General features: G+C 37.6%; 1 protein-coding gene across 1 annotated transcript in view; it reads right to left on the bottom strand.

The window, feature by feature from the left end:
* The window catches only part of LOC140241624 (xaa-Pro aminopeptidase 1-like), a 47,462-nt gene that overhangs the window by 21,230 nt on the left and 1,034 nt on the right, over positions 1-25,198 (bottom strand). Inside the window, 12 exon segments of the mRNA XM_072321363.1 lie at positions 1,608-1,757; positions 7,167-7,225; positions 7,812-7,862; positions 12,163-12,249; positions 13,625-13,669; positions 14,812-14,950; positions 16,878-16,959; positions 18,540-18,635; positions 20,423-20,569; positions 21,138-21,189; positions 23,237-23,277; positions 24,521-24,625. Of these exon segments, the coding sequence (XP_072177464.1) occupies positions 1,608-1,757; positions 7,167-7,225; positions 7,812-7,862; positions 12,163-12,249; positions 13,625-13,669; positions 14,812-14,950; positions 16,878-16,959; positions 18,540-18,635; positions 20,423-20,569; positions 21,138-21,189; positions 23,237-23,277; positions 24,521-24,625 (1,054 nt within the window).

Below are 25,198 nucleotides of genomic sequence, written 5' to 3'. Positions count from 1 at the left end.
GTCACAAACAATAATGAAGAATGTAATGTTCAGGTATTAACCCTAAAAAGACTGGGGGGGGGGCCTAAAAGGCCCCCCCTCGACATTTCGCGCGATAACTCTGCAACGCGCAATGCTCTCGCCGCGATGCTCTATGACTTTTTTCTTTCGAGTTTCCCGCACATTTTGACACCAAATTTGTGACGCCCTGGGGTACGGTTCTGAAGTTACATAACTTTTTGTACATGCACGTGAGGCCGAAAATGGCTCAAAAATGTGATTTTGTGTACAAAGTCAATGCAAATTGAGTTTTTTCACATGGTTCATATAAATATGCTTATTTTTACTCTCAATGGCTAAAATTAATTTGTTTTAGGAGTATTATGCTTCAAAAAGTGTCTGCCACAAATTTTGTTAAAAAAAACAACAAAAACAAAAGGTTGAAAAAACAAAGAAATACATAAGAAATTCATAAAACAATAAAATAAATAAGAAATTGATTTTGATACCGAATTTTTTTTCAAGTACATTTGTTAAGAATGCCACAAAGAATAATTAGACCAAAAATGAGCACTTTTGGAGCTCTATTTACTGATTTAGATCAAAGAGTCTGATTTCTCGCATAAATTAGCATAATTAATCAAAATAAAATAAAAGAAGACTATTTTGTAAAATTTAAATGAACGATCTTGTAGATTACATCGCACACTACCATTGTGCAAATTTCTGCGGCGATCGCGCGATCCACGGCCGAGATCTTACGGGGGGGCCCTTTAGGCCCCCCCAGTCTTTCGAGCTACCAAAATAGCCCAGTCTTTTTAGGGTTAAAGGGCGAGTTCACTGTTATATGCATGTGGATTGAGAGAATGCAGCAATATTTGCGGAACACATCAGTTAATATAAGTTTATTTTATAAAAATCGGGTTTGGAATGACTGAAACATCCAAAAACAAAGTAAAACAAAGCGATAATAATAAAGTGTGGGTCCCACACTTTATAAGAATCGCTCTTTTTGGGACATCTCAGCCATTTCAAAACCAATTTTCATCAAATAAACATTGAATTCCTTATAGAATTATATGCTTTTTCATATCTCATAAGAGCTTTCTCATTATCTCACAAAAAATGTTAGAAACCTGAAATTAGGTCTCAACCAAAACTGTATGATCCCTTTAAGGTATATATCACAGCCCTCCTAGTTTTCAATTTGCTCTCTCTCACAATACTTGCATGGCCTTCATCTCAAATAGCTGCCAGAATTAATCTGTGATAACTCTGAAAGGAATGGAAGTTTACAACTGCTAAATTGCCAAAAAAAAATAATAATAATGATAATAATGGTGTTAATTCAATAGCATTTCCATGAAGAACAAATGTGAGAATTGTGAGGTAATGATGTCATAGGCTCAACTAATTTGCATATCGTCGCTGGGGCGACAAGACCTCGTATTTACAAAATGTCAAATGTTCAGGAGAGCCAAAAAACATGGCGGCCAAAGCACTATAGCGAATGTGATAGCCTTTCCTTTGACATGCCATGGTGGCTTCATTTTTGGAGTAAAGACAGTTGGGATTTGGCCACAACATCACTTAACCCATTAATCCTAAAGCAACGACAGCAACAGTACCTGTACTGTCCGCCTGAGTCGCACAGGTAGATCTCCTGGGTGTTGAGCGTCAGCGCTGTTTCCAGCTCGGGCTTGTAGTGAATCACCGCCCCGTTCGGCCCCATCGACGATATGGTGGCGAAACTGAGAGACACAAAATCCTCTTGCTCACTGCAGCATCAATTTGGGGTAGAAAAAGGACAAAGACGGAGAGACAAATCTGTAGAGTGAGTTTATTGTGAACATTGTACATTTAACAGAAAAAGAAAGTAAACACCTTTTCAAGTTTATTTCTTATTTTTGACTACATGTTAATGTATTATATACCCTATGCAGGGCTCCACACTAACTTTTATTTTTGGTGGCCCAAAGGCAAACATCCAACCTTTTTTGGTGGCCCGATCAGGCAACCAAATTCTTCATTTCTGAAATTTTGGTGGCCCGACATGTGTTTTTGGTGGCACCAGGCCACTGGGCCACCATTAGTGTTGAGCCCTGCCATATGAAAGGTAATTTAATTTGCTATCAACTTGGCAAGTCAATAAAAAGGGAAATGTTACGCATGAGTGAACACCTTTGATTTTCTCTTCCAAGACACAAAAGTGAAAATTGCAAAAATGATCAAGTTGTCATTCATGCGTAAATGCTCTTCAATATAACAAAAAGAACAAACAACAAATTTAACACAATAAAGAACTAGATTCAGTTGCAAAAATATACCTATGATCTCTATAATATCTTTGAAGCCCAAAAAGATCAATAAAGGCTAAAAATAATGGAGGAAAATGAAGAATATTCTGTCAAATCCAAATGAAATGAGAGAAGAAGTGACATTTAGAAAAATGGTAGAATTTTGAATTGATTTCTCAAATTAAGAAAATTGTAAATTATATTTGGTTCTTGAAATTGTCTCATGAATTCTTAAATTACTACATTGAATTAATGAAATAAAGATATTCTGTTCATTATTTAATCATCCTTGTACCCTTACTCCCTATGTCATTTGAAGTTTGAGTTGAGAGAAAATTCTTATTTTCTGCCCTTAAGTTTCCCACTTTGATTTTGTTTGATGTTATAAAGAAATAAAAAGAAAGTAAACTTATTTTTACTATTTAATGAATGTCTCTCATTGTGTTTAACTGGTCTTTTGTTATCATTGTTACCTTAAAGGGCATTTGCAAATGTGACCGTGCATCACAAAACAAACACAAAGTCGCAGCCCTTGATCTTGCATGAGGACCTCATAAGTGTGAAACACGTCAACCAAGTCAATCCTGAGTTTTTCATACTTTCTGAAAGAGCTATTCTTCGTGTACATTATTCATAAGTTTGGGGTCATAAAATGAAAAGGAAAGTGTGTTTTCAACAGTTTTTCTACAACCCCATTTTTGTAGAGTAGTGCGATTAGGTATGTCTTCAGAGGTTCCTTTTTATTTCTTCAAAATCCTTTACACACCCTTTAGTTTCAACTCTAATAACTTTTGAAAGTTGGCTTTTATTATGGACAGAATGTGTTAAGTAAGAATGCTCAATTTCAGCTTAAACTGATAATCCCTTCATTGTTGTTGCTACGGTGGTTTACATCCTGTTTTTTGTCCCATTCATCGCACAGCCAGCACGGTTTCTAAAGATTAAGCACTTGAATAGACCCTTTACTTCAGAGCCTCTTTTCTCAATTTACACCTTTCCAGAGTGTGTGCTTTCTTTCCAATATTTAGATATGTTAGGAGAGTCCATTTGAATTGAGTTATACATCATTTTAAAGCTTAGAAACTGTTCTTTCAATATCTGCCCTTAACTAAAAATCCATTTCTGGCGACTTTTTGTTGGTTTTGTGGTGCAGGGTCACAAATGACGGACAATATGTCAATTTTTGCCATTTTTACTTTTGAGCCTTGGAGGACAAAAACAAAAGAGTTCACTCATGCGTAAAGTTTCCCTTAATATTGACCTACTGGGCTGATAGCCAATTAAATTACCTTTTATATGGTATATAATACATTGATTTTCATCGAAATCTTCTATGAAAATTTTGAACTTGAAAGTGTTTACTTTCTTTTTTGCTGAGTGTACAATGATATCAGGAAGGGGATTGCATTTGCATAGTAATAACACGTCATGACTCTTTCACCCCTATTCACTGAGCCCAGATACTGTAAAAGCTCTTATTTTCATAAGGATTTAATTTGCACAAATTTTGTGCATCACTGTTGGGCCACCAATCTATCACATGACTGCCAGCTGAAGCACTGGTCGGAGTGAACAGGCATTCATGCGCTTACGATAGCCTCTGTGTCATGCTGCAAAAACAACATCTCGCAAAAATGTTTGTGACCTTCTCATTCGTAAAAATATCAATAATATCAATCATGAACGGAAAGATGGACGGACCTACAACCAGAAAACATAATGCCTCAGGCGACACTTTGTGGCGGAGGCATAAAATGATATCAATTAATGCCAGTCAGATGTTTGTGTCTTTCCTCAGACACAATAAACCTAAGTAATCTGGCTCCGAGGTGCTAATAATTAGCTACACTGTGAGTTTGCATGTTTTGACCCACCTAGAGACCACTGTGGGGCACTAAACACATGCTCCCACCCAACCCCACCCCCCCCCCCCCCACCCCACCACCCCCACTGATGATTCATGCCAATTTTGTGCATCTCAGCTAGCTCTTCAAAAATTTGCAAAATTAAACTGCACATAAACTTTTCTGGTTTTACACAGCATTCAAACTTGACTGGCATCTTAAGTTAATGTATACCTGTGGTATGAGTTTTGTGATCACAGCTCAAAGCTGTGGAAAGTTATTCGGAGCACGCATTACTGTAAAAGTGCAAATTTTCACGGTGTTGAAATTTTCGTCCATTTCGCGCAACCAGCAACTAGTGAGAAAATAAAAGCATGCAAATATTTTTGCTTGCAATATGTTCGTGTAGTTGATGTCTTGATCCTGCGGAATTAAAAACACGCAAAACTCTTCTTACACGGCTGAGCACGAAAAATTAGTTATGCAAAAATATCCACTTTTACAGTATATGGTGCTTATCAGGGAAAGTTAAATGATCTTTTGACTTCTGACCTTGTCAGAATTCACATCAATATTCAAAGTTAACTGGTATATTTTAGATGCTATATCTGAAGTGTGAGTTTGGTTGTCATAGCTCAAAGCTGTGGAAAGTCATCAAGAGTACACCACACTTCTATGTGTACAGTGCTTATGAGGTAAAAACAGTCCAATTGACCTGTATGAACTTGTCGGATTTCAGCCATATTCAAACCTGACCGACATCTTTAAGTTATGTACCTGTAGTGTGAGTTTGGTGGTCATAGCTCAAATCTGTGGAAAGTTATAGAGAGCACACCACAATACTGTGAGTACAGTGCTTACAGAAAGTTCATTGACAATTTAACCTTTGACCTTGTTGGACTTCACCTATATTCAAACCTGACGGACATCTGTAGCTTATGTACACGTAGTGTGAGTTTGGTGGTCATAGCGCAAATTTATGGAGAGTTACTGAGTACAACATAATAGTGTGAGTATAGTGCTTATCAGGCAAAGTTCATTAACCTTTTGATATTTGACCTTATCAGACTTCAGCCATATTCAACCCTTACCAGCATTTTTAGGTTATGTACCTGTGGTGTGAATTTGGTGGCTATAACTCAAAGCTGTGGAAAGTTAGAGAGAGTGCACCAAATTGTTGATGAAGCCGATAATGACAACGCTGCTACCGCCACCATTGATGATGCCACGTGGGTGAGACAATGCGATTAAAGGGACTGTACAGTACTGGTTGAGGTGGGGATTCATGTTTTGAACATTCCTAATTGAGATAGTGAAAAGCCTCTTATGAAATATGAAAGAGCATGTAATTTTAAGAAGGATTCAACATTTATTTGATGAAAATTGGTTTTCAAATGGCTGAGATATCCAAAAAAGTGCTAATAATAAAAGGCGACATGCCACAACTTTATTAGGATCTCTTGGTTTCACCTTGTTTTTGGATATCTCAGCCATTTCAAAACCGATTTTCATCGAATCAACTTTTGATACACCTTAGAACTGCATGCTCTTTGACATCTCATAGAGTGGTTTCTGAATATCTCGCAAAATGTTAAAAGCTAAATCCTCACCTCGACCAGAACTGTACACACCCTTTAAAACCCTACAAATGACTTATACATCGCAACAGAAGATGAATGGCCAGATGGCGAATGATTATTTCATCTTACAGTACTTGCCCTACATTCTGAAGGATGTCCTTCATACGACAGCAAATGTGTCCCTAAATCGGTGGAGACAGAAGCCCTGTCCGCACTCACAATTTATAAAATTAATACCTATGTACAGCTTCAACCATGTGAGAAGCTATGATTTCTTTGGATCTATGAGTCTCCTAATTCTTGAATAGATTTCAGACAGGGTCAACTCCATACCTCACAATCAATGTAGGTTTTCTCCTCTTACGGGATTTTTTCTTTTTCTTTTCATTTACTCCCCCACATGGAGGATTAAGTACTTCTCATTACAAGATCTGAACATCAAGGAAAATATCTAGCTTTCATAAGGTGTGAAGCCATACAATATATCTCTCTTTCAATACTGCTTGTGGACAACTCAAACATGTACTTCACATTCAAGCCCTTACATTTACAAATGTACATTATATTTTGGCTCATACCCTATAGTCTCTGAATGTGATATGTCTACTTTCTAGGATCAGAGTAAATGAATATACTTTCAAAAAACAAAATGTACAATTTTTAGCAATTCATTACATTGTCTACCCATGCATATTACCTAAGACGGTACAGTCCTAGAAATACATGCCAATTCGACATTTTTAGTATTGACCATAGACAATAAACTTTCATGGAATTTTCATGTTGATAGTATTTGTCAAACCATATCCTGAAACAAAGGAGTCATGTTGCGGCCAAAGATGGCAGGGAAGGATATTTGTGGATGAGGGCTGGCGTCATGCAAGGACAAAACACGGCCATCACACCACTCCTGTACAGGCCCTGGACAATGTCCATGCTGAGGCTGCTGAAATTGTACAGTGACAGTATTGAGAACCCTGTGCAATCTCTACCCCAAAGGGTTGATATACAAGAAATGTCACAAAGTTCGTAGACATTGGGCTGTATGCATAAAAGGTAGCAATTGCTTCAATCAGAAGCACACGCTTGTCAACCAAAAAGATCTAGCTCAGCAATTGCTTAAATCCATATGCATAATCTTTTGCTTGTACTTAAACCTTTTGCTTGCCCTGCACAAGCAATTGCTTGCAATTTCAACAAAAGGGACGACACGCCTGTGCAAACACAAGAACAAAGGCAGATTTGATAGCATGTATTTGAAAGGGCGTGTGTGTGCAGAAACATTTCCTGACATAGCAGAAGAGCAATACAATGACACTCATAAATGCATATACACACAGACACACACACACACACACGTACTGGCTGATTCCCCTCCCCCCCCCCCCAAAAAAAGGAAGTGAACAAGTACAGGTTTTACACAAAATCCAAGAAGAAACAATTACGCTGCACCACATTCATGTTACCTTCTCAGTTTCTCCAACATATCTGCAGCAGTCACTTCATTCAGATAACCCTTGGGTATCTGTAGTTGGTGAGAGGAAAATGCAATTAAAAAAAAAGGAGAAATACTTCGAATCAATTTGAATGCAGTGGATGATGCTATGTCAGGCAAGTCTCTGGCAAACTTCCTCTTTGGTCAGGAGGAATGCAACAAAGTTTTGATGTGTCAGTAAAACAAGAATCTTTTGTCTTGGCTCACGGCTGTTAAATTTACCTGTTCCACCCAGAGAGTTTAATGATTGGAATTGAGTTTAAGTGCATCAGCTATTATAATCGACCATGTTTTCACAAACTTTCTGGTTGTTAATACAATTTTGTAACTGTGAGTAAACCCTTGTCTTGGGTATACTGTATTAGCTATGAAATATGTCTCTTGTCTGATGGGGGTGGGGAAATTCGTTTTTTTTTAATTTTAATAGAATTTTTGTTTTTCTTGATGTTTTTCAAGCAGAGGCCTGGACAGCATATCATGAAACTTGTCAGTCACTAACAACTGTTTTGAGCTACTGAAATCCTTGCATTTGATTGGCTGAAAGCAAATTTGTCAGTGAAAAATCACTGACAAATCATTTGATGAAATGCCCCCCTGCATCAAATCTTGACCATACCTCCTGCTCCAGCCAGGCGAAGTACTCGCAGAGGGCAACAGCATCTCTTATCTGGAAAGAGAATGAAAGAGACAAAGTGAAAGTTCTGGTAACTGAAAAAAGCATAATATTATTTGCACCCTCCCTTAGCCAACAAAGGAAGTGCCTTATCTGACCCAATATCACCCCTCACCCCCCCCCCAAAAAAAAAAAAATAATAATAATAATAAATAAAAAAAAATGTTGCAGTTTCATGTTTCAGCTTTAAAATGATTTACAACTTATTAGAATTGGGTGTTCCTAATCTACCATGATGAATAAGGGAAAGGTGAACATTTGGGAAAGCTAGTTTTGTGGAAAGGGGCCTTGAAGTTGAGGTTAAAGGACAAGTCCACCTTCATATACATTAGGATTGAGAGAATGCAGCAATATTAGTAGAACACATCGGTGAAAGTTTGCAGAAAATCGGATAATCCGTTCAAAAGTTATGAATATTTTAAGTATCTGCGCAGTCACTGCTGGATGAGAAGACTACTACAGTATACGATGTCACATGCGTACAACTATATAAGGAAAATAAAAAGAGAATTTCACAAAACTTTACTTTTTTTAATAAAGTGCACATTTCTTCGACTTGTTACTGACGTATGTTAAGGGTAATATTATTCCCCCAGCCTTCTAAAAGAGAAAAGTCAAGTGTTCTTTTGTTATGCGAGAAAAATGGAAATATGTTGAATTTCCTTTATTCTTTCTTTATATTGTTGTACTCTGGTGACATCGCAAGCTTACTTAGTCTTTTCATCCAGACGTGACTGAGCAGAAACTTCAAAAATTCATAACTCTTGCACGGATCGTCCGATTTTCCTCAAACTCTCACTGATGTGTTCTACTAATATTGCTGCATTCACTCAACCCACATGTCTATGAAGGTGAACTTGTCCTTTAAGGTCTTTTTCAAGATTCAGTTCAGTTTATTTCATTCTAGCATGGAACCTGCTTCAGCCAAAGGCTGTTCTTCAGCTAGACTGTACCCAATAAAATCACATATACATCATCATACATTATTTCTTTTTCAAGATTATCGAGTCATTATTCATTGTGTGTGGAACAAAAGCGAGATTCAAACTCCATTGCAAACACTGCAGTGTGAGTACCATTATTATGTTTAATTTGGCACACTGCTTAAAATCCATGCTTTTTGTCATTGTGTTACAGTATCAAAGTACAATTGTATCTACTGGTGGTTGTGTGGAAAGTCTCTATATGGCTTTTGTGCACTCTTTCATATGTGACCGGCGACAACGGTTTCAGGCAAAAGTCGGGAAATTTGAAAATTCATTTTTTCATTGAATCACATTGCCCATTTCCTAAGGTTTGCATTGATATAAAACATTTGTATTCTCCGGCACCGTAAGTGGGCATATAAAGTGAAATATAGTGCACTTTTTAAGTTGTGAGACTGACAAAATTGCGAGAAAACGGGCTTTGAAGATTCAACTCTTTCTCAAAGACAATGTCCGAGCGGCAATGCAAGGTGAGAATCACCCATCCGTACGATGGTGCCAATCGATATTAAGCTCCGTCTCTAGCAACCACAGCGCCTTCTGATTGGCTCACTGAGAGGGTCAAATTTCCTGGGCAACTTCCTTGGAACTCAGCGAATGGAACCGAAACACACAATGTGTTTCGCTTGGGTTTGTTTACCAGTATGTCTTTCAAGATGGCGGATACGATAAGTACAAGCTTGATGGTGTACGTGTGTATGGTGCACACATTACCCAATGGCATCCACACGCCATGCCCGTGTGTACACGTAACAGGAGCGGGTGGCAAATCCATATCCACATCTTTACAAATCGCGTTTTAATTTAATTGATTTGTCTTTTTATCATTGGGGACCTTTTGAAGGGAAAAAAAAAAATGCTGCAGCTGGCAAGGGTCACACTTCTCATTGTTCTGTTTTTCAAGCCATTCATGTGTTGCATTGTGCGGTAGAGTTTATCATATCAAAAAAAAAAAAAAAAACCCACGGCTAGTTAGTTTGGCACAATATTGACGTGTAGTATTTGAATATTGGTCATTTATGACCGCCTCTTTCCTCTCATCTACTGTCCTTTGAGTCAACATGCTATCATAATATTTACTACGAGTAGACAGTTTCGAGAATATTGTAAGTTTTCTTTTCACACAATTACGTCATATTCCTACACTTGACAGGTGAGTTTCCGATCACATGTTGCACGATTTGTTAGGTAATTTGCAACTCTGATGTGATCAAACCATGTTCCCCACGTATCTGTTTTCATGTTGGAAGTTAGCGCTGCCATTCACTTTTTTTCACTTCCGTTGTCGAACATTGCGGTAGAGAAGCTCGGATAGAAAGCCAAAACGAAGAGAATACACTTCGGCTAGAGCGCGTGTATCTATTGTAGCAAGAACAATGCAGCATAATGTAAGCACGCGTGGACAAACATCCCCGAAACGCTGCCAGACGTGTCTCCGAAAGCCGAACTATGTAAATGTGTGCGACGCATCAGCCAGTCGCATGCGAGACTCTGCGATGTAGCGACACTGGGCACATTGGCGCGGCGTTCGAAAGAAGCTCAAAATTGACAAGTGCGATACAACATAGGGTGTTTAAAATTCCATTTTTGATAGGAAAAACTTAGTCTCGTGCCATGAAATTTAGTATAGATGTAGAAAACATATCAAAGATTCGATTTCTGCAAAAGACCAAAATCGACAAAAATAATGGTCAATATCTTTGTACCCCGCTTAGGAGAGAATTTGCTCTTGCGACTTTTGCCTGAAACCGTTGTCGCGGGTCACATATAGCTCATGGATGGAACAAAAAACAAAAAAGATTACTAATTTCATACAGTTCTGATAAAAATGGATCTTCAAAACACTTCATGTATGGGTAATTCTATGCTTTCATACTTGGAACACAGAAGGAATAATGTTTCTATCAGAACACACACAAAACCAGAAATGAACTAATTTGTCCCAAAATGTATATTTTCAGGCCTGCTAAAAAAATCAGGCTGTGTATCTGCTAGTTTGTTTGTTTGTTTTTTTAATGAGGGATTTGTGAATGTACGGTATTAGATTAAAACAATTGTCCTGGCAAGAAACCCATCCCAACCTATCCTCAACTGTAAAACTTAGGTACGCTAAAAGATACATTTATGATGTATAAAGTTTTATATCTTAGCTGCTTCAATAGGACAGCTTGAAGATTTTATCACAGTTGATCTGTACAGTCTCATCACTGTCATTTTTCTTTCTTTCTTTCTTTGAATCAAAATTCAGTCATGATCAGATCTGAACCAGCAATCAGTCGTGATGAGATCGAACCAGCAATCAGTCGTGATCAGATCTGAATCAGCAATCAGTCGTGATCAGATCTGAATCAGCAATCAGTCGTGATCAGATCTGAATCAGCCATCAGTCGTGATCAGATCTGAATCAGCAATCAGTCGTGATCAGATCTGAATCAGCAATCAGTCGTGATCAGATCTGAATCAGCAATCAGTCGTGATCAGATCTGAATCAGCAATCAGTCGTGATCAGATCTAAATCAGCCATCAGTCGTGATCAGATCTGAATCAGCCATCAGTCGTGATCAGATCTGAATCAGCAATCAGTCGTGATCAGATCTGAAGCAGTAATCAGTCGTGATCAGATCTGAATCAGCAATCAGTCTTGATCAGATCTGAATCAGCAATCAGTCGTGATCAGATCTACAGTGAAAAATCAGCTACTTACGCAATGATCATTGTAAGGCATTGCATAATACCGAGGTCAATGGGTAATTATTCATTCAGACAGCCTCATCCGTCTACTAATATGACCTCAAAGCATTGCTGCATCTGTAACATTCTACTAAGGCTTCCCTTGGTTCTTGCTTGACTTTGCAGTACCATGGCAATGCTGAAAGTGACGGGCATCTCTATTCCACATAACGCCAATGTCCGTGTGATTCTGCAGAATCGCCAGCTTACAATCAGCCTTCAACGACATGTACTACTCTCAAAGACGCAGAAAACCTGATGGACAACCTCAGCACTGCGAGGCTAAAAGATAGATTAGACCTTGTCTATGCTTTCCATTGTATTTGACTAACTTTTTCATCATATGTAAAGTTTGTCCACTAGTTTTAACCCGTTGAGGACGGACTGATTTTGCTACAACACGCATTTCCCATAGACCCCTGCCCAAGTACAGTGTATATTCGGGACTCGTCCTCAATGGGTCAATACAAGATTTAAAAGGTTTAAAAGATTAAAAAATGGCTAATGCTGCACTTGAAAAGCATTGCCTCAATTGTCCAAGAATATCCACCACAATAGCTGAGGCACATTCTACTCACATGAGCTTGCTTCATTCCTTGAATCTCCACCTCATTCTTCACAGCTTTGCTCTGCCAGACAGGGCTGTTGTGAATGTAACGATGTTGCTGCAATCCATGGAGGAGATTTTTTTTAAAGAAATAAAGAATCACTACAAGCAATCAGTCTAACTTAAATTGCCTTTTGAAACACTACACTGCATCTCTCAATATCGGAATGGTCACAAGAATAGCTTGAACAGCACATGATCTAGCAAACTGATTATATCATGTCAAAATGAATCAAATTACAGCAATTAATCTGCATTGTTATCATCATCCTCATCCTCATCATCATCCTAACCAACATCATCATCATTATCATCATCATTGCCATCATCATCACCATCACCATCATCACCGCCATCACCGCCATCACCGCCATCACCGCCATCACCGCCATCACCGCCATCACCGCCATCACCGCCATCACCACCATCACCATCATCACCACCATGACCACCATCACCACACCATCACCACACCATCATCACCATCATCATCACCATCATCATCACCATCATCATCATCACCATCACCACCATCACCACCATTATCATTACTATTCCCTCAAATGCATGTTCCTTCAATATATTACTCTATGTTCTTGATGTGCTTTGTTCAGCAATTTAAACACCTTTTGGAGTGCCAACTTCGGTGATTGGCACAGATGTTTGAGAGGGCTGGCTAGCTTCACAATTTTCCATTGATCGTAATGTACAAAATGTAGACAAAAATCAATTTTTCTGCTAATAAAGTACAAAACAATGTTATTCTTCGCTGAAACTTCAAAATAATAACTCGAAAGTATTAGGATTTGAGAATGGGGCTAAACAGCATTTGGACCAAAAATGAAAACTGGAAATTTTAAAATTGTGTGTAGAAACTATACCCACATCAGTCATAAAAGCAAAAAAAAAAAAAAATGCTCTATGTGTACTGTCAGATAATGAAATAGTTTGATTGAGAAGATTTATGGATATTCTTAACATGGAGGTAGGGTAAATCAAAACTGTGGTGACAAAAACAACTTTTGGCAAAGCATAATTGTAGACAACGTGTCATTTGAAGTCACGGAACCTCATCTATGCTACCACCAACAAGGAAGCTCATATCAGAATCATTAGTGCTGTTTCTATTTCATATCCATCCGTATGATTACATGTGTGCATTGCACTCCTGTATCGAGTGAAAAGTAACTGCAAGCAAAACAGGCAAAAGGTAGAGGTAAAACTCCTAACTTAGCAAGCAACAGATTGACCCAAGGGACATTTCATCAAGCGTTTTGTCAGATATTTTTTTTCCAATAAACTGTTATAAGCTAACTGCAATCCTTGCATCTGACTGGCTGAGAGCAAATTTGTCGGACAAAATGCTTCATGAAATGCACCCCCCCCACCCCCCCCCCCCCCCCCCCAGTCTGTCTGAAACATTCTGTACCAACCTGTGGAATGAGGTTGACCAATGCAAAGCTGGAATGAGCACTGATCTGGAAGACATTCAAGAACAAAAAATCACACAAAAAAAGATTAACCCTCATACAAAAAAACAGCGTAATATCCCATCGACTTTATACCACGTAATACTGAACATATTGCCGACAGGACTACAGCTATTCATGAACATATGTTACAGTGAGTCATGAATATTCATCAAGGCCCTCAGGTGGGCAGCAACTGGTACGCATGGAGAAGCAAGCTGGAAGCTCACGAGGGAGGTGTTAGAGGAGAAGAAACAAAAATCTAGTCGCCTTTGCATCCATATTCCATCCAATGGAGAAGCTCCATAGCAGGTGTTAATTGCTTTGACAAAGGACAGCATTTTTGTTCAAGTATGGACCTACTACACATAGACTATGAACACATGTCTTCATGTCTTTCTTTGATCCCTTCATCACTGCAACCACCTGACCACGTGCATCTCAATGAGTACATTCAGATATTTGGACAATGACAAGTGTGTAAACGTACATCGTCACTGAGAAAAGAACTTTCAGTTTTATTTGGCTGAGGTGCCTTTTCAGACTCGATTGTCTTCAAATAAACACCAATGATGGGGAGCAGCAAACCTCAAAACATCACAAATTCTGTGTCACAAAATTGGTAATTTAATAATGAAGTGGACACACATGTAATGTTTCTCAATGGTAAGATATACATGTTATTGTCCTTATCTACTCTGTAACAACGGGCAAAAAACAGGGAAAATTAGATTTCAAATCACAATCAACCTGCCAAAATATTCTCTTTTCTCTTGTTAAGTACTTGCAGTTTGCAATTAAAATTGCTTGAGCAATTATTTTCCAATGAAATTACAACAGCACCTGCATTTTTCTTTATTCAAAAGTCAGAGTTATCTTCTGCGCACATAGTTTTTAGATTTCTCAAAGCGATGTCTTGTCTTGAAATTTAAAAACTTAAAATCTAAAATTCAGCATTCTAAAAAAAAAAAATCACTAGGATAATGAAGGGAAACCACAATTCAACACTCGCTCATGACAAACAGCAGCCATAAATGAGGGGGGTGGCCTCATTAAAAGCTCTCTCCACTTCCACAAACACATTTGCTGTCCTGTTTAGAAAACATACAAGTCAGTGTTTTCAGTCAACAGTGATCAGAGTCCAGTCTCACCCAGGTTTTCTTTCCGCCATCCACAAACAAGTCGGTGACGAAATGCTGGATGGCACTGTACGAATGCAAGGTGACTTGGTGTCCGGTGTTCAGATGTTCTCTCACTGCTCCCGTCAGTTTGCTGTCTTCTACAAATAAACTGGTTCACATTAGCAAAGTCATTAGTCTAGTGAGCAGCATCAAAACAAAAACTGACAATACAATGTATTTACTTGTTGATGCCCTGAAATCATACAATGTACTTCCTGAATGTCAAGGGGAAAACAGCTAACAAACATCTTGTCACGTTGTTGGTATGTCTTTGATGCAGGATACTCTTGAAGGAAATGAATACAGAATGAACATGAAACAAGTCAGGTCTGTTGACAAACAACATTCACATATTGTAATTTGCACTTTGAGATAAACAGAATTTAAAGGTATTCATTCCAACACTAAATGTTCCCCACTGGGATATTCATAACGTACTGGCACTCTACAAAAATTCCATCTTAACTTTTGCTTTAAAATAACTACATGTATCTGACCAATGATACTTTGCACAATTGACAGGGTGCACCAACAACTGTATGATATGCAATGAAATAAATAACATACAATGGATGATAACATACATAGATTTATATACAAAGGCTTGACATTAACTATTTTCTTTGGCAGCCGCCAATTGGACCACCAATTCAGCCACCAAAATTATCAAGTTTTTGGTGGCCTGACAAAGAAAATTGGTGGCCCCCCAGAGTAAAGAAGAACTGAAAAATCAAATCATGTAATAACTAGATATATCGCTACGGCTACTGATATGCCTCCGCCATAATGCATGGTTCTCCTTATAGGTCTATAGTACAATGTCTTGACAATGTGTGATGACAGTTTCACACAATTGGCAAAATATTAAAATGACAGGTTTGACACAAATGTGCTGAATGTTCACTTTCCTAGAACAAGGTTCAATTGGATGAATGATTAAAATGTCAGAGTGCAGGTATTTGGGGAACTGATGATTTTTACTTGACTTTTGACCCTTTTATAAGTTTATGCATTGAGTAATTTTCAAGGTATTGAGAAAAAGTATAATTTCAGTATCAAATGGGAAAATAGCATTATCTAAACCTGGTCTTTGACCTTTGACCTCACAGTTCCACAGAGAATCACTGTTAGGTAGAACATGCATAAATATGTAAGTTTCATGATGATACCTTGAGTTACTTTCGAGATATGGAGGAAAAAGTGCAATTAAGCACTTTCACTTGACCTTTGACCTTTTGACCTATGACCTTTTGGCAAGAAACTTCCCCAAAAATATATATTGGGTAATACAAGCCATACATCAAGTTTTAAGAAAAAAAACCTTCAGGCATATTGCATTTTAAGGAAAGTAGTGATATTTTGAGGAGTTGACCTTGACCTTTGACCCCCTGACCTTTGACCCATGACCCCAACTTCCCTAAATAATCACTGCCCATCGGTACAAGCATATATACTAAGTTCCATGAAGATACCTTGAACCATTTGCGAGATATGGAGAAAAACATGAAATTTTTTTTTTTCCACAAAATAACCTGTGACCTTTGACCTTTGACCCTGTGACCCTAAAATCCACACAAAGTATTATCCCCCAAGGATATACCCTCATACCAAGTTTGATGTAAAACCACCACACGGTTCTTGAGATATCGACAAAAACAAAACGGGACGGACGGACGGACGGACGGACGACCCGAAAACATAATGCCTCCGGCCACTTCGTTGCGGAGGCATAAAAATCTAAACACAATCAACCATAATAGAATATAAAAATATAAAAATATAGATATATAAATATATGAACATATAAATATCTAAATATATAAATATATACATATAAATATATGAATATATAAACATATAAACATATAAATATATAAATATATAAACATATAAATATATAAATATATAAACACATAAATATATAAACATATAAATATATAAACATATAAATATATAAACATACAAATATATTAATATATAGATATAAAGCTACATAAATACATCAATACAATTATAAACAATAAATTTCTACTTACTGCACACTGTCCATGGTGACGACAGCATATGCGAAGAATACCGGATTGTACTCAATGTCTGAGCCACGCAAATTGAACAGCCCTGAAATGATAGCAAATGTCTATGGTCAGCTGCTTATATCTCTCAGGTGCTGCAAATGCTGGAGCATGTTGATGATAAAAGTGTTATGTAAATCAATTTTTTTTTAGATCTCCATATCTTTTTACTCTCTGCATCAAATAGCTCTCCTGTCTTTCCCTCTCTCTCTCTCTCTCTCTCTCTCTCTCTCTCTCTATATATATATATATATATATATATATATATATATATATACATATATCCTCGGTCACACTGGCAAAACTTTTCAGTCTTGTTTAATAGTGTGACCACAAACTTTTTGAAACTTCTCACTAAACTTCCCACTAAAACGAGGGAAACATTCTTCCAACTGTTGGAGAGTTTCACTCACTCTTGGTCAAATTACTCAATTATATTGATTTATCCCATATTCACTTATTTTTGTTGTTGCTGTCAAAATTTGGAATTCTCTGAAACTTGACTGTGATGGCAGCAGACAGTAAAATGCTATGTGATTCATGACACATGTTATCACAGCATACTTTCAAATGGTGGTGATCAGTATATCCCATGAGGAGTTTTTAAAATGTTTGGATGAAATGTGACTTGGTTTTTTGTGTTGTTTTTTTATTTGTTTTTGTTGGGGGCTTTTCGGCAAAGAAAAAAGAACAAAATCAATGATCCTACAATCAACAAGGCAAAATTGTGCCAAATTGTGTCTTGCCCATTCGCGTAGAAGAAATTAATGTTTTTCTAACTCCTGGAAGTTCATTGACTCGCCTATGACCCCTTTGACCTTGTGGTGGCCTTCAACTCCCCAAGGGACATTTACCATCCAAGTTTGGTAACGAACGGACATAGGGATAAAAAACGAACGACGGACGGACGGACGACGGACGACGGACGGATAGACGCGATCCCCTAATCTCCCCACACCTCCAGTGGGCTCGACAATAATGACAACCAAGCATTTTTCATACAATTCAGTTCCACTGTGCATGCTATTAAAGCACTATTCTTTCATGATCCAATGTTTTTGAAAGTTTGAAAGGAAAAAAAAGCACTAACAATGAAGTGATCTGGAATAGCTTGATTGCACTTTGCATTTCATTGCAACATCACATGGCTGTTCACTGCCAACGGAAGAATATATTTGTACAACACTTGTATATGCACAGATATTCTGCCATGGACCACAGATAAATGAAATGTCTATTGATCTGAAATGTGAAATAATGATGATTAGCTTTCATTAGATACTACTTTCATCTTAATGGTGTGGGGTTTCCTTTTATGACATACATGTTGAGCTATGGAGAGCGTTAACAATCCACTGAAAACTGACATCTACTTTTAACAATGCTCTCCATTCCACAGGAATCATTTAAGATTTTGCATCCATTACAGAATAAGATACTGTATACACCATTGCCCATCATTACAGAAACGGATTCATTCATGTGGTGTATATTTCATATTTGCAAATAGCACTCAACTTACAGAAACACCCCGCAAAATATATGGTGTATACGGTACACCTGGCAGTATTTCTATTCCATGTAACACTGATCCCACACCAAAGAAACAGAACAAAGGCTACTTACAGGCAATCTCATCTAGCGCAGTGATGATCAGATTTTCGACATGGGCCTCTGCCATCTTGAGCCTCATTTGAATAACCTTTGATGCTGAACTCTCACCTGGAGGTTAAAGGTCATACTATTGTTACCACTGGGTTGTTACTGTTGTTGATGTTGTTGGGTTTTTTTTTCTATAAATTCATAATTTTTACTGTTTCTGATTTTGTGGTGTATTATAGGCCTACAGTCAACCTCGCCTAAGTCGACCTTGCGCAAGTCATATAATGACATAAGTCTAAGGTCTTTTCACTCTTTATGTTCTATTGATTTTAATCCCTCGTTAGTCAAATTTTCTCTAAGTTAAAGCTGTTTCTTCAGTTCAAATAGATCCCACTTAGGTAAGGTTGACTGTACTTCCATCTCCGTATATGCTATATGAGATACTCATTTTCAGAAACAATAAGAAAGTTGTAGTGTATAGCCATAAGCTTTAGTGATACTGTACTACACATTCATGCAACTTTGACAAACAGAACGTAGGTAAACCAATGGATTGGAGAATTTTTAAAGATTTTTTTTTTTTCTGTAAAAAGTTTTAAAAGTTTTACCTTCAAAGAAAAAACCCACAGGCACAGTCTGTTAAGTAATTTCCTGAGAATAGATCCCATTTTAGTGGCATATTGTGTAACACTAGAAAACTTGTTGACAATCAGCATGGTTCCATTCACTGCCCGAGCACTCTTTTTCAAGATATAATGGAAATTATGTCACTGAGAACCACTACAACTAGCCATCTTTAATGTGTAGAGTAGGTGTATTTCAATATAGTGTAATGGGGTTAAACTTCCTGTGTTTGCTGACAACATCTGTGAGGTACCACTAGCTCTGCTAGTATAGAGATATTATGATTATGACATTAATAATCAAGAAACCATGCTGCTACTCTCAACAATTTAACATGAACCAGTGAATGTACTTGTTTTTCGACTGATTAATCGCACGCCAGTAATTATTGTTCTTTGATACTGCTTGAATGTGGAATACACATACAAATCACTGTGGCTAGATTGAAAAAAAAAAAAAACTAGTACACAATTTTTCATGCTCATTTGAATTTATGCTTTAAGAGAGGGACTGTTGAACGGCTGTGATTTCATATCCTTGCCACATTCAGATATGCCATTACATGTAGACCAAAGTCATTACTTCATGAAACAATCAGGAAACACTATAGTATGCCATATGTAACTTTCCTGTCTAATGTCGTAACTGACATAACGTGTTCTGTGTTCTGTACAATGTTTGACTTTACACCTTTCACCACCATAGCTGACTTGCACATGGAGTAAAGTCAATCTCCACACTTTCCATGGGACAAGCGGGGGAACTTGTTCACAATCATCATTGGCAATTTTTTTTTTTTAAGTGTTATACTCATTATCATGATACACTGTAGCTTTTTGAGGCAACAATGTGAAGCACAAATTTACATACAATTGTATATCACTACCAGCACACAGATGATAACTCAGACAATACAGTCTTTAGTTGACAGCTCAGCACTTTTTCCTCTGCATATCTAGTTGTTATCATTTCTTGTGACATAGACGTATCATGTGATATCAGAAATGGTGGTTTCATTACTTCAGCTGTTGTGCATCTCTCAAGTACTGCTTTTTGTTGCATCTTACTCTGTTCACGCAAGTTTACCTTGCACCCTACAGTACATGCTCACCTGACTTCATAAACTTTGACCTTATTTTGAGAGGGAAGGGACCCTTTTATCATAAAATCTACAATTCCTGTGACCAATTTGCTTTTTTGAATTTGAAGTAAAATTATCTTTAAAACAAATGGCTAGTTTTCATATCACACCAAATTTTGTCTTACATTTTGTGGTATCCTACCTGCATACGAAAGTTCATGAACTTTGACCTCGTTCTTTGGGGGGTGTGGCCTCTCGTCACCCCACACCAGGTCCACCAGGTTTGGTTGTATTGGCACCAGAGAGTGACCGGCATCATTGAGATGAGACACAAAGCTCTTCCAGGACTCTACAGGAGAATGATATATTGCATGGGGGTATATCATGGTATATTACATTGGCAATATAACATCACCTAACAATTTTGAGGTGTTTGGCTACAGTTTTTGTTTTATGTGACTGATTGATTGTTTTTGTTGTCTAACTTTATAATTCTTCATTGCCTTTAAAGATAACACTTATTTGTAGCAGGGAACCACAAATTCCTTAAATTCATCATTTTTTTTTTTCTTCATAATTTGTCCACAACAGGAATTCGGTACTTGAATAGTATAGGTCAAACATTGTGACCTCCTGTACCAGCATGTCAAGGAGTATCATAAGTGGATGTGGCCTCTGAATGTTCTCTCAAGTTCTTTATTTTCTTTTCTCTTTTTTTTTTTTTTTCTTTCTTTTGATCCTAGAGGTTCAGTACATTTGCAATGCACGCTACTTTTAATCCACTCACTGTTGGGTGTAACAAATAGAACTTGATATGTAAAAAAAAAAATAATGAAGTGATATTGTTCAAAATCAATAGAACAAGTACTGTGAGGTTGAGAGGGAGGGAGAAAGAAAAATGTTAGGTTGATACTCACCCCATCTAAATAGGAAGGGATCAACACCAACCTTTGACCCTGATGGTAGCACCTAGTGGTATGACAGTGAAAATAAACACTGATGACACTAACAACACTTCCTACAGATATGTTGCTTAAATCTTCTAAACAAAATGTGTTATGAAAAATTCAGCAATTACAACCTCTGCCCCCATAATAAATCATCATTGTTATATCATTACAACACTGCAATAAGAAGTGAGAAGATCAGAAGAACACAGAATATTCTTGTCAATTTCATATTTTTGAAAAACGATTTTTAGTTTAAGAATTATGTTCAGGTCAATTGGAGGTTTGCAAAGTGATGACATCATCACCTCACATAATTTGCATACAAGGCTGTGACAAACATTTCTGATTTCTTAAATCGTGTGAAATTTCAAAATCCCACAACTCAATATTTTAAATCCAATTTTTGAGTACACTTGAATTTCCTTCTTCCTCTGCTTCATTTTTGTCTTTTCGTCCTCTTTATCTCCTTCAGTGTTCTATCACTGACAAAAGTTCGTATCTTAAAGGGATGGTATAGTAACGGTTGAGGTGAGGATTCAGTTTTTAACTTTCTGTGAGATACTTACAAACCACTTTATGAAATTTTAAAGAGCATATACTTCTAAGAGGAATTCTAAGTTCATATGATGAAAATCGGTTTTGAAATGGCTGCGAAATAAAAAAACAAGAGACCTGCGGGTCTAGCGCTCACCTTAGTATCGCAAGTTCACCTTTCACGCAGTCACTAATCTAAATTATTCACAGCTCTACCAAAATTTGACCAGGCATTCTCAAGTAGAAGATGAAAATGTACAATAAGGGCCCAAATTTTTTAAGATTCCTTCATTATTGGGGATTCGGGCCCCCTGGGGCCCTCTGGGTGGGGCATGGTGCCCATTTTGATAAATTTAGATCCTGACCCCCTAGGGATGCTACCTGCCAAGTTTGACGAAAATCCATCATGAGGTTTTCAGGAAGAAGATGAAAATGTACAATTCAGGCCCCCATTTGGACCTTCCCATCCACCTCCCCCCCCCCCCCCCACCCCTGCCCCCAAGAGGGGCACCCCTGGATCTGCTATGAACAAACTCAAAACTACAGTCATTAATGTACTCACTCATAGTATTATCTTAGCTCTATAACTTCTGATTCTAGAGAAGATTTTTAAAGATTCCTTCATTTACGGGGTTTAGGCCCCCCTGGGGGCCCCCTGGGTGGGGCATGGTGCCCATTTTAACAAATTGAGATCCTAACCCCTTAGGGATGCTACCTGCCAAGTTTGGTGAAAATGGGTTATGGGGTTCTAAAGAAGAAGATAAAAATGTACAATTTAGGCCCCATTAGGACCCCTCCTCACCCCCCCCCCCCCTCCCCTGGGTCCCAAGGGGGGCACCCCTGATTCTGCCATGAACAAACTTGAAACTACAGTCATCAATGTACTAACTCATAGTATTAACTTAGCTCTATCACACCTGGTTCTAGAGAAGAAGATTTTTACAGATTCCTTAATTTTGGGGGGTTTGGGCCCCCCTGGGGGCCCCCTGGGTGGGGCATGGTGCCCATTTTAACAAATTGAGTTCCTAACCCCCTAGGGATGCTACCTGCCAAGTTTGATGAAAATCGGTCTTGGGGTTTTCAAGAAGAAGATGAAAATGTAAAAAGTTTACGCACGCCGGACGAAGGGCGATCGCAATAGCTCACTTGAGCCTTTGGCTCAGGTGAGCTAAAAAGAGTAAAACAAAGCAATCCTAATAGACGGTGGGTCCCACCTTTTATCAGGATCACATTAATTTGAATATCTTAACTACTTCAAAACCGATTTTCAGCAAATAAACTTTGAATTCCTCTTAGAATTATTCGCTCTTTCATATTTCATAAGAGATTTCTCTCTTTCTCTTTCATCCCCATCAAAACTCGTTGGAAACCTGAAGTCCCATCTCAACCGAAACTGTACCATCCCTTTAACCTGTTGAAGACTAATCGCGAGTATACTCGGGCAGGTGTCCATGTGAAATGAGTCTTGAGCAAAATCAGCCCGTCCTCAACAGGTTAAAGCATTCAAAACCACCACACAAAGATGCACCTACCTCTCCAAGCCAAGTCTCTTGTGATGGAGTATCTGGCAGTCCTAAAGGGGCACAAAAAAGAGGATACAAGAAAAGAATCCAAAAACAGAGTAAAAAGCACGGCAAGTACTACTTACACTTTTTGCGTTTGGGATTTTTTTTTTTTTTGTTACTTTGAAACTAATGGCTCAAATCTAAACACAACAGATTTGTAACAAGGGTATCTCGCAAATGGACAGCAGCTGAAACGTGAGACCATGCATTTCCAACTTTTCTGTAATAAGGGAATATCAACAATTAACAAAAAAATACAGATATAGCTTTTGGAAATTATACTTTTTTTTTTTGCTTTGGCATTTCATTTATGATAATTGTTCACAAAAATCCATCTGGTAGTGCCACTACATGATGAGCTATAGGCTGATTGGACTGATAAGACATGTCTGCTCTGCACTGAAACAACTGGCTAGACAAATAAAGAGCACAAGTACAAAAAGTATGACTTTTGAAGATCACAATGCTGAGAAATATGGCTCTGCAAGTAAAGTTTATTTTTTTCTGTCTGTTTGTTTGCTTTTCATCTGGTTTAATGAGTTAGCCATAAACGCTACAGAGACCTTCAACTTACAGAATTTGTTCAAAATACGATTATTCAAGAGCTCTGTCAGTATGTCATCAACAGACACCCGTGTTGACAATCTATTCTCCACATGTGTACTTTGGACTCAGTGTGTAAATTGCGGGATATGACCTTTGTAGATCTATGTAAAAACAACTAAACTCATGAATGTAGATGGGCTCTATAGTCTTAGCATCAGACTCGATTTCAACCACATCTGAATAGTGAAATGTCATCTATCAAGCATGACAAGATTCTTGCACCAGCTTTCATTGCATCAAATCAATGGCAACAGATAAATGACAGTTACTTATCACATAAGAACAATATAGAAATTTACTCATATTCACAAATATATGAAATTTGTGGTTCCACCATGAATGATCAAGCAATATTAACAATATCCTACATATCGCATTACAATAACATTCATTTTACAATCAGTATTCATAATCACTTCTATATCCTCGCGGAATGTGCTTTTTTGTTTTCCCTCATATTTCTTTTTCTTCTTTTTTTGCCATATGACTCAACTACAAAGATATGATTTAAGAGCAGACATCTAATGATGGATGACAAGGCATTCAGATAATATGAAGTACGTGTACTTCATTTGTATATCTACATAGTATGAAATGGGAGGTATTTAGTTTAATATTACACAATTTTACTATCATGCATTTTACCCATCTTCATCAGCTTCCAGTTATGATCCAACTGTTTAGCGGCTTGAAGGAAGTAGCGACCATCTGTCCACATGGCAGCCTCATTTTCTGTCACGATGGCAGTTCCTGAACACACCAAGACAAAAAAGTTAAGAATTTGAGTTCCCACTTTACATCAAACAAGTTTGTACGCATGTCTGCTTTATAGGTATGTAGCAGGAGTGCCAGTAATATCTACCTGTTCTGAATGAGGTTTTACATAGAAAATATAACTTTTATTTGTTAACTTGAGTTGATACCATGTATGAAGAAGAATAGCTGTTGTATGCTGCAAGTGCAAAACACTCTTCTAATTGAATTTTCCTTTCTTTTTTCATTCTTATATTCTTATCTAAAATTTTACTGCTTTATAAATTTGAATACAGTGTTACACTGTTAACTTGTCTTTGCACCATAACAAGTTTTCATCTATATGATAGTACAGCCCCAAAACAAAACAAAATAGTCCTTTGAAAACATTTTGAAACACTCTATCACTCTTGATAATGTCTGATTCTGCGCAACTCGAACACGATCTCTACTCTCCTTAAACTTTGCCACTTTTGTGTATGGTTGCCAAAACTTTCTAAGTCAATTCTTGTTTGTTTGAACTTTAGTATTTTGGTGTGGAAATTTCACCTGATTTTGATCATGCTTTGT

Source organism: Diadema setosum, chromosome 18, assembly GCF_964275005.1.
Source record: "Diadema setosum chromosome 18, eeDiaSeto1, whole genome shotgun sequence".
Lineage (NCBI taxonomy): Eukaryota > Metazoa > Echinodermata > Echinoidea > Diadematoida > Diadematidae > Diadema > Diadema setosum.
The sequence above is the reverse complement of the archived record's forward strand: the minus strand, read 5'-3'. Positions and strand labels throughout refer to the sequence as shown.